The sequence below is a fragment of the Galeopterus variegatus genome, unplaced genomic scaffold, assembly GCF_000696425.1.
Source record: "Galeopterus variegatus unplaced genomic scaffold, G_variegatus-3.0.2 Scaffold2916, whole genome shotgun sequence".
In the NCBI taxonomy this organism is placed as follows: domain Eukaryota; kingdom Metazoa; phylum Chordata; class Mammalia; order Dermoptera; family Cynocephalidae; genus Galeopterus; species Galeopterus variegatus.
Window position 1 is genome coordinate 101,519 of NW_007729027.1, and position 10,456 is coordinate 111,974.

Genomic DNA, 10,456 nt, shown 5'->3' on the forward strand with positions numbered 1-10,456 from the left:
GGTAAGGGGATCTTAACCCTTGACTTGGTGTTGTCAGCACCACGCTCAGCCAGTGAGCAAACCGGCCATCCCTATATGGGATCCGAACCCGTGGCCTTGGTGTTATCAGCACCACACTCTACCGAGTGAGCCACGGGCCGGCCCAATATAAAACTTTATTAATGAAATTTCTTTACATTCTCTTTTCTTATGAGCTCTTGGAAATCTAGTGTGCATTTTACGCTGACAGTGTGTGGCAATTTGAGTCAGCCACATTTCAAGTGCTCCACAACCCTCTGTGGCTAGCGGCACGCACTGCAAAGCAGGGTCGAGACCCCAAGTGACACCGCATCTTGACCCTCCCTTTCTGGCCCTGTGGCCACCACTCTGCCTGCCCTCACCAGGTCTCACTTGGGTGCTTACAAGCCTTTCCCCATTCTCAACCATTTGTCCTATTTATGCTGCCAGGGAACTCGTTCTCAAATGAACTCCGACTTTGCTACTTCCCAACTCAAAAATCTTCAATGGCTCCCACTTCCTATGCAAAATCCATATTCCTCAAGGTGGACTCTATGATCTAGTCCTAACTCACATTTTCAATCCTATCCCTTATAGCTCTTCACATTCCTGCAAGACTCCTCTTCGATTTCTCCCAAATTCTCAATTCCTTTGCTCACCCACATCCTTCCATCTCAATGCTCCACCCCCTCAGCTCCAGTTGCTCAAAGGCAAGTCTTCCTCCAAGCTCACCAGGCAGCTCATTTCCTGCCTCTCTCAAAGACCCACATGTCAGCTCATGTCGACTGCCTGCTCCACATGGCATGGAGCATAGCCTGCTTGTGTCTCATGCTTAATGGCTGTCAGTTTGGAGCTAAAAAAAAAAATTCACCTAAACTGAACTCATCATTCCCCCAAAAATGTTGGGAAAAATGTAGCTTTAGCCTACCTTGAAGATCTCACAACAGTTTAACGAATAATTCACAAGAACTAAGAACTAAGCAACAAAGAAACAAATGAGTAAATGTGATCAGTGCCTTCAAAGAGTTCAGTATGATGGGGTGAATTGACAGTGACACAACATTTCTAATTTTTTGTTTTGTAATCTTTCAGATTCTGCTCACTCTGTTTATTTCCAATATAGAAACAAATTATCCAACTTAACTTGGGCTGTACAAATGGGAAAAAAAACCAGTGTTTACAAGAGGTGAGGCCTGGCCTGCATAAGCAGCAGGGCAAGGTCATTCAGTGGTTCTTTGGGCAACACACTGCCTGGCACTTCCTGTCCTTCCACCCCACCACGCTGATGCTCTAGGTTCAGTGTGGGGACCCCACCACCTTGACTCTCACTACCGTGATGATCTCCAAAAATAAACTCTGCTGCAACAGTTCTCCTACTTTCATAATTATATTTTTATATGTTACTGTGTATATTTTTATTGCCTATAATTTTTTTTTGTATTGATACCTTTTGTCAGCATACAAGCTAAAACATACGCGGTAAGGTGATAAACAGAGAGGACTGTGCACTTTCTCTGGCAGACAGGGAAAAAATTTTTGATGGACTCCAAAATTTTAAGGCTAATCTACATCAGGAAGGAAACAATGTTAATAAAGAATTTTTTTTTTTTCTTTTTGTCTTTTTTCGTGACCGGCAACGGATCGCAACCCTCAGTGTCACGCCCGTACCGGACCGGGACCGGCAACAGGATCGCAACCCTCGGTGTTGCGCCCGCACCTCACTCAGCCAGTGAGCGGCCGGTCTGTATGTGGGATCCGAACCCTCGGCGGGAGCGCCGCCGCGCTCCCAAGCGGCGCGCTGTAGCAGTGCGCCACCGGGCCGGCCCCGTTAATAAAGAATTTAAATGAATTTAACGTTTTGTATAGAAATGCATAAAACTAAACACCAAAACATTAGAACAGGAAATTACCTGCTGCTTTGCTCTCTTCTTTGGGAGAAACAACCTGTTACAAAAGAAAATACACAAATGTTAACTGAGATCTTGAATGTGGTGAGGAAAAAAGTGGATTATCCAGGCACTCACAGAATTACAGTGACAGCACATATTCTCAGACAAAAATGATCTCTGGCCTGAACACCTACCAGATTATCATTTCTGCTCCCTTCCTCTTTCTTCTTTCCAAATCAGACAGAATGAGGAATCTTCCTAAAAATTAAAACTAGGTTTCCTGAAAACTAGGTTTCAGGCCCTCTACCGTGCTTTCCCACACTTGATCCTCGGGTTTGCTGATCTGTGTTTAGCCACATGTCTTCCTTTGGGGACTGTGTAACAACAAATGGCTTCCTCTATGGGGAACATAGCTTTGTGCTCCTACTGCTAGAAACTTTTACAAGTACCCGGTGCCATTTATATAACTGAGCACTCATGAAGAGAATGGAAGAGATAACTACTCTAGCAGTCAGCATACAGGAGTCTGGGCCATGTCGGGTGGAGGAAAAAGCCTACCCTTCAGGGTCAGGCAGCTGTAAGTAACCAGCAGCCACCATGACAACGCTAGCACGTATTAACCACGCAGGTGTAAATCAACAGGTTTCAGAGCTCTGTCAGAGATGACATAGGCAGTGAGGGCTGGAGCAGGAGGAAGATAGAGCCCTCCTGGTTCTCAGAGGCAGCTTCTCCTCTGAGCACATTTGTTTTCAGGCTCCCCACCAACGTGCAGTCAGACTATGAGGGGAGGTCAAACATTATGTAAATCAAACAGAAGAGAAGGGCCGGCCCGGTGGCGCACTGGAGAGTGCGCCGCTTGGGAGCACGGCGGCGCTCCCACCCAGGGAGGTCAAACATTATGTAAATCAAACAGAAGAGAAGGGCCGGCCCGGTGGCGCACTGGTGAGTGCGCCGCTTGGGAACGCAGCGGCGCTCCCGCCCAGGGTTCGGATCCCATGTGGAGACCGGTTCCCGCTCACTGGCTGAGCGTGGTGCGGGCACGACACTGAGGGTTGTGATCCCATTGCCAGTCAGTAAAAAAAACAAAAAGAAAAAAAACAAAAAAAAAAAACAGAAGAGAAGCTTCTCTGACTGCAATGGGGTGGGGCTGCCAGCAGCTCCACTCACAGGCATTCCTTTCCCCACCGCTGCACCTCATTAGATCCCTGGGCTCTAAGAAGAACATCAAGGCTCTAAGACCATTACAAGAAAGTATATTTTGCAGAACCAAATAGGCTCTCAGTATTCAGTTGTGACAATTCTCCAGTGTATTGTTTTGGACTTATGCTTTAACCTGGTGATAAGATTTCAGCATCTCACACATCATGACATGGCAGGGCAGAAAGAAACCCCTGTGCTGAGAAGCAGATGACCTGGACTTCAGCCCCAGCTCTGCCATTAACTGCCTGTTCAAGCTGGGGCAAGTCAGTTTCCTCTGATACAAAATAAGGGGTTTGGATTAAATGACCCATGAAGTCTCTGCCTATTTTAAAACACTATAATTAAATCAACATTTGAACATGTGTACCTGTCATTTACAAAGGTCCATGCCATTTGAACCAACTTTTGAATTTTGTTTTTATCACCTAGAAATGGGGAGAAAAGGTAAATTAATAGTAATAGGAGGAAAAAAAAATTCACAAGAAGCAACAAGCATTTATTTAAAACCTACTGTGTGCTCGGCACCATTCCAGTACACAGTAAAGAGCTTTCATCTGGGAAACGAGGACAAACGACATGGGTCTACGTCCTACCTCTGTTCTTTTTCCACATGACCTACACTGAACCACCATTTATAGGAAACCTGGCTCGAAGGCTAATTTTATTATTCTATTTAAAAAAATTCTGACTCATTTTGCTGCCTCATATCACTTGGCAACTGGATGACAGAACCTGTTTATGCATAAAAAGAAACAGCATTAATGGCTATGATACTGAATTGTGTAAGCAAGCTATGTTCTGGTACTTCACACACCAAACTTTCTGTTTTCCTGTTCTGAGAAGCCTAATCTGAGTATTATCAAATACTCAGACTTGATTTCAGGATGAAAAAGTTCTTTTAAAACTTTTTTTTCTTACCTTTGAGTTGTTTTGCATATTTGAGTAGAAATTGATATGGATGTTCCACCTGTAAATCAAATTTTATGGTCTGTAGTAAGATTCTCTCCAGAACCATTACTTCTTCCTAAAAACAAAATAACAAATATTGGGATAGTAATTACAATCATGGTTCTCAAACAACGTTAAAAATGTGAGCTTTCCTATCTATTAATTTTCTTTTCAAGCCATACTTATGCAACTGTTTTTCGTTCCTTTTCTCCTCTCTCCCACTCGGCCTTTTAACATGCTCAGAGACAAGGATAAGTTCTATAAAGAACTCAAAGTAGGAAGATGAAACAATCAGATGGTTAATTAAAAAAATGCTGAAAACAAAATAAATATCCTTATTAGAAATATCATTACTTTCAATACATACATGAAAGGCCCCTTTACAAAACAGACTTTACTATACAGATAATTTACTGAATTGCAGTTTGTTTCAAAACTTCCATTAAAAAATATAATCCCTTAGGAATTTTCATTGAAAACTTTAAGCAAGAAAGAGATTATGATAGCTCGCTTCACATAAACTCAGACAGTAAGTTGTATCAGCAGTGTGTATGTGTATGTGTGTGTGTGTGTATGCAAGTATACAGAAAATATTTTGAAAAGTATGCGAGAAAATGGAATTAAAAGATATGAATAATACGAATTACTTTTTGAAGTACCCTGTACACACACCCACACCCACACCCACACACAGTGTATATGTGTGAATGAGGGCACATGATGTTTGTGTTTAAATCTTTCATTTATCTGAAATATGTCCCAATGTCATTTACTGAAAAGTTATCATTTCCTCTTTCATTTAAAATGCTACCTAAATCGTATCTTAAACTATGCATGTACGTATGCACTCATAAATACACACACAAAATCTTTTCTGTTCACAGATCTGTTTGTCTACTTCTGTACCAGGATCAAAGGGACTTGGAAAGGATACTTTCACTACATTACTATTCTTTTTCAAAAAGTTTCTTGTTTTTATATGTCTCCCCCACTGCCCCCCAATTTAGCATCATTTACTTAGTGTCATTCCAGAAAAAATAAAAGCCACTGATAATTCTGATTGGGAACTCACTGAATTTACAGAGCAATAAGGGAAAGCAAAGATTTTTTTAACTATCTTGAATCTTTCTATCAAAAATTCATTAAGAACTTTTCAGTCCTTTAATAGTTTTAAAGTCCTCACCATTCTCCGCATGGTTTCTACAAGGTCTAATCCTGGATATTTTATTTTTACTGTTGCTATTGTAAATGGAATCTCCTCTTTTATTACACTCTTAACTAGTAAATGTCCCTAAACGGGTACTTCTCAAATTCAACCATGGTAGAGCCTGACTGTACCTAGCACTTAAAGACAGTGTAAAACACAATTAAGACACTATGTAGGAAGAACAATTAGAGAGAATTATGTTATTTGTTTGGCATCAGAGAAGAAAGGACTTTGTAGAGGATTGAAAACCTCATCATTAACAGTGGCATAAGCCTATTAACTGCGGGAAGAGCAGACATTTAGGTAAGTTGCTTTCATTTTAAAATACAGCATTATTCCTAAGAATACACAGAGGATTCTATAATGACTTATTATTCCAAATGGCATGGCAAGACTAAGGTTTTCTACCCTAGTTTCCCAAGCATTTTCACGAAAGCTTTTCAAAATCTCAGAAGAAACTTTCACATGGTATTAAAACTTTTATTTTTTTTTTTAGAGGATTCTATAATGACTTATTATTCCAAATGGCATGGCAAGACTAAGGTTTTCTACCCTAGTTTCCCAAGCATTTTCATGAAAGCTTTTCAAAATCTCAGAAGAAACTTTCACATGGTATTAAAACTTTTATTTTTTTTTTAAAAACTGTTATTGTCACCACCTGTTTCCCAGAAGCTTCATTTCCTCTAAATCTAGAAACAATCTTTTTCTAAGTGTGCCAATCAGCTTCCAGGCTAGAGCCCATATAGTATTACAAGATAGCCCAAGGCCTGCCCACCCTTTGTGTTTCAAATATTCAACTAATAGGGTAATTACAGGTCTTTGAGCCAACATCATTCCTCAGGGAAGTTTTCCCTCAGCCCCATACTTGTCTGGAGAACTTGTCTGGAGGACTTGTCTGGGTCCCTGTGTGGGAATGCTCTCATAGCACCTGTAAATCATCTTTTATAGCATTTACCACAGCTCACAATCAGATAGTTATTTATATGATAATTTGGTTAAAATCTATCCTGCCACTCAACTCTAAAATCCATGAGAGCAAAGACCATGTCTGGCCTGCCAAGCGTTTTATGTCTAATGTCTAGCACAGTGGCTGGAACAAATATTTACTGAATACATGAGATATTATTATTACGAGGGAAAACTACACAGTTAAAGCAAAGGTAATTAAGGCAAAAAAAAGTTCCACGCGATTCACAATCTTATTTTTTCTCAATACTTGTAGTGCCTTCCCCCAAATAACTGCCCTCTTCTCTGCCAAGGATAATGTCTTCCTCAACGTCATTACTGCTCCCAGATTTAAGGCGTTTTCCTTTGGCTCCTACTCCCCAAGTCATGTCTGGGGAGACTTCACATGAGAGAGGGGAAGCTGGCAGGTTGTAGAACCCCCTTGCCCACTCAGGTCTCATTAGTATGGCCAGTCCCTTTTTCCTATTTTCTGGGGCACTGGAGCTGTGAAACTTCTACTTCACTGTGCCTGGACTGGGTCTTGGTTTCCTGATTTGGGGATAGAGTGGGTAAAGGCTGAAAGTATAGGGGGACTTATGCAAGGCGCCTAGGACAGCACACACCAGCTGCCACGCATCCTCATCTGGTAGTGGCTCCAGATCAGCATGCCTTATCCTTAACCACATGCTCATCAGCCACTGTGACCAAGACATGACTGAAGCAAAATATGTCCTCATGACTGGACTAATCACATCAGAAACATAGTACCTCACAGTAAAAATCAAATACCCTGGGCATCAAAAATATTATCTGATGGCTACTGCTTTATAAAACTGCATTTCTGATTAGGGTTAATATGAATTCCTCATAGGTTCAAACTTTTGTAAGTAGGTTAACAGATTCATAATGAAGTTCGAGGGACAGAATAAACCACATTGACAATATTTACAAAGTATTAGTATCAATCACAACCACATTAAGTACAGAAGTATTTTGGGCCCCTGGAAACTCCTCATAGCAATGAGGAAAATGTCTATACATTACACACACACACACACACACTGCTTGGCAGAGAGAAGGGTGAGACAAGGAACAAGCTAGTTAGGAAAAACAAGACCAAGAATGCTGCTGAACTTCATTGCCTTTGAGCTTTCTTCCATAACAGTAGTTTGTCATTTATTCAACAAGTATCTGTTGAACGTCTACTCTGTCCTGCCACTGTACTAGGCACTCGACAAAACAGACATTATGAAGGATAATTAACAAGTGCTGTAAGGGTGACAATAGGGAGACCTTGACAAGAACGGGGGTGGAGGAAAACTGCCATTGGTCCCTGAAAGTGGTATTCTCAGAACATAAAAAAGCAAATGTACAATAATTTTAGCACTATTTGCTGACGTTGAAGGGATTGTGGGGAAGGAAAAGGATGGATGGTATGACCAGCATTAATCTCTGGGTACCTGAAAATGCTGCAAATGCTGATACCTTACAACATTCTAGGGAGCAGAAGACACACAGCAGATGTAGGCACATGTACATGTACATATACCATGTGTACTTCTGTCTGACCCAGAAGCTAGCTGGAAATGTGGCCCTGCCATCACTGTTGAACCTACACAGTGGAGTGCTAATGGCATTGAGAGGATTTCTGCTCTTATCTGTGAAATGTGCTATTGTCTCTAAAGTGCTCCAAAAACTGCTGGGCACATTAGGGAGTGCTACATACGTACAGCCTGCGTCATCTTCTCTCCTCTTACAAAAGCAAGGAGAACCTTCTACATAAAGCCATCTTAGGAACTCAAAGGACCGGCAGATACAAGGGCCACAGCCATTGTCAACACAAGAAACCATACCATAGTGCTACCATGAGGAATCACAATTTGAAGGCAGCAAGTGATGGCTCTTACCTTTGGGTCATCTCCAAACTGGCCAAATTGTACATCATTTAATAAACTACGAGCTGTTTTGATGATATCCTGCTACCATGAGGAATCACAATTTGAAGGCAGCAAGTGATGGCTCTTACCTTTGGATCATCTCCAAACTGGCCAAATTGTACATCATTTAATAAACTACGAGCTGTTTTGATGATATCTTTACATTTTTTTGGTGTTTCTTCTACTTTCCCAGCCAGAAAGAGGCAACAAGCTCCTGTCACCTAAAAGGGAGACAAAAACTCTTATTTTTGGTATTAAAGATCACACAAATGGGCTGGCTGATTAGTTCAGTTGGTTAGAGCATGGTGCTGGTAACACCAAATTCAAGATTTGATGCTTGTACTGGCCAGCAGCCAAAATAAAAAACAAAAAAAAGCTCACACAGAAACAGGTGCAAGGATGTTTGGCCTTCACAGTAAACTGGTCCCTCTCATTCTCCTACCTTCCTCTTTCTTATTCATAAATACTGATACTCTAAAAGCCCCCAAAAATTTTTACACACATACCCTTGCCCTTCAATTTTGCCTAATAAACTTAAAATTTAATTTTCTTAAGAAAATGCCATGTAAACAAAGAAAATATCCCAAAGTTAAAAAGTCACAGAAATGAATTTTCTTTTTATATTTCAGTCAGAAAGATAGTAACTCTGAACAATGAGTTGAGAGTTTGCTATGGAAAAAGAAAGAGCACAGCTGACTGTATGTCCTGTGGAATCCATCTCTACACCACTGCCCACACTTTCTTTCCTTTCTGCTAAGGTTTGAATGTTTGTGTGCTCCCCAAATTCATATGTTGAAACCTGATCTCCACTGTGGTGGTATTAAGAGGTGGGGCCTTTGGGAGGTGATCCCCTCACAAATAAGATTACTGCCCTTATAAAAGAGGCCTGAGGGAGCGTGTTCCTCTCTTCTGTCATGTGAGGATAGAGCAAGAAGGCTTCCTCTATGAGAAACAGGCCCTTACCAGGCACCGAATCTGCTGGCACCTTGATCTTGGACTTCCCAGCCTCCAGAACTGTGCGAAATAAGTTTCTGTTGTTTATACAATTACCTGGTCTAAGGAATTTGTTACAGCAGTTTGAATGGACTCAGACACTGTCCCTCCATTTGCCTTAACCCTAGTTTAGTCCCTGTTATTAATGGGGTCCGCACTGCTCTATCTTCAGCTTCTCTTTGCCACTCTAATCCCTCCTACATGCCATTCTCCTCACATAATCCTGACCACATGACTGTCAGACACTCTGGCAGGGGTACAAATTCTGATTCTGTCATGATCGTCTTTTTTAAGAACTTCACAAACTAGTGAGGAAGACATGCATACAAACCTAAGTAAAATCTTAGCATTTAATCACTTCATTGTTTACCTACCAAAGTTGAGTTTCCCTACTCTGACATTCAAGGTTCACCATGGTCTGACCCATTCTATCTTTCCATCCAGGGTCCTACCATTCCCTTATTGTCAAACGGTGCTCCTGGTGGGGCTGGCAATGTGTGGTGTGCTTCCCTGCCTCTGCTTCTGCTGGACTACTGCCCCAGCCCATCTCAGCATGCCTATGCCCTATGTACATGCAAGCATACTGCTGGCATCTCCTTCCTAGCATTTTCCCTGACTGCTCCAAGATGTCATTAATCTCCCCCTTAAAGGACTCAGCTCTCCATCTGTACCTCTCCTACGGCCTCACTTTTCATCATGAGTTCTGTATATGTCACACCACCTATCCTGAACTAAAAGCTATTGGAGGCAGGTTCCCTGTCTGGATCTCCCACCGAGAATAAGACATAGTGCAGGTTCAAGGAATAGCTGAAAAATGAGTGATATGGCATAGATATTGGCTTCCATTTGGTTTCATTTGGCTTTCCTGATCTTTGTTGGTTCTCAATTATAAGTCCAAATTTATCATGGGGAAAGGTAAAAAGGAAGTAAACTTTTACATACAGAGCAATATGACTATGGTATATATTCACCTAAATAAAAACAGATTTGAACATGGTAATTAAGAAATTAAGAAAAAACAAAGTTCAAACTTGATTGTGTTTATATATAGTATGTAGCATATAGAAATACCTTCTAGAAAATATGATAAAAAGAGAAACTACAATCAGTCCACCAAACTGTATGGAAATAATAAAATGTAATAGAGAGTTACAATAAAAGCCAAATACTTACATATCTTGGGAATTGCTTGAAGGAATGAAACATATAGAAGCGATGAAAATAAATTATTCCAGTTGCCAGGGTATCATAGTGTCTGTTGTTCTGGTTAAGGACTTTAGCCAATAACATTTATAGGTTATGTTCTTAGTTAAATGCATAAAAATAATAAAGAGAAGCAA

At 41.0% G+C, this 10,456-nt stretch overlaps 1 protein-coding gene across 1 annotated transcript in view; it reads right to left on the minus strand.

Moving 5' to 3' along the window:
* CCNK (cyclin K) overlaps window positions 1-8,156 on the minus strand; it is an 18,279-nt gene extending 10,123 nt beyond the window's left edge. Inside the window, exons 1-3 of the mRNA XM_008583448.1 lie at window positions 8,094-8,156; window positions 4,005-4,110; window positions 3,454-3,511 (exon numbers count right to left, since the gene is read on the minus strand). Of these exons, the coding sequence (XP_008581670.1) occupies window positions 3,454-3,511; window positions 4,005-4,101 (155 nt within the window). The 5' untranslated portion in view covers window positions 4,102-4,110; window positions 8,094-8,156. The remainder of the gene's footprint in view (window positions 1-3,453; window positions 3,512-4,004; window positions 4,111-8,093) is intronic.
* Window positions 8,157-10,456: the final 2,300 nt, after the last annotated feature.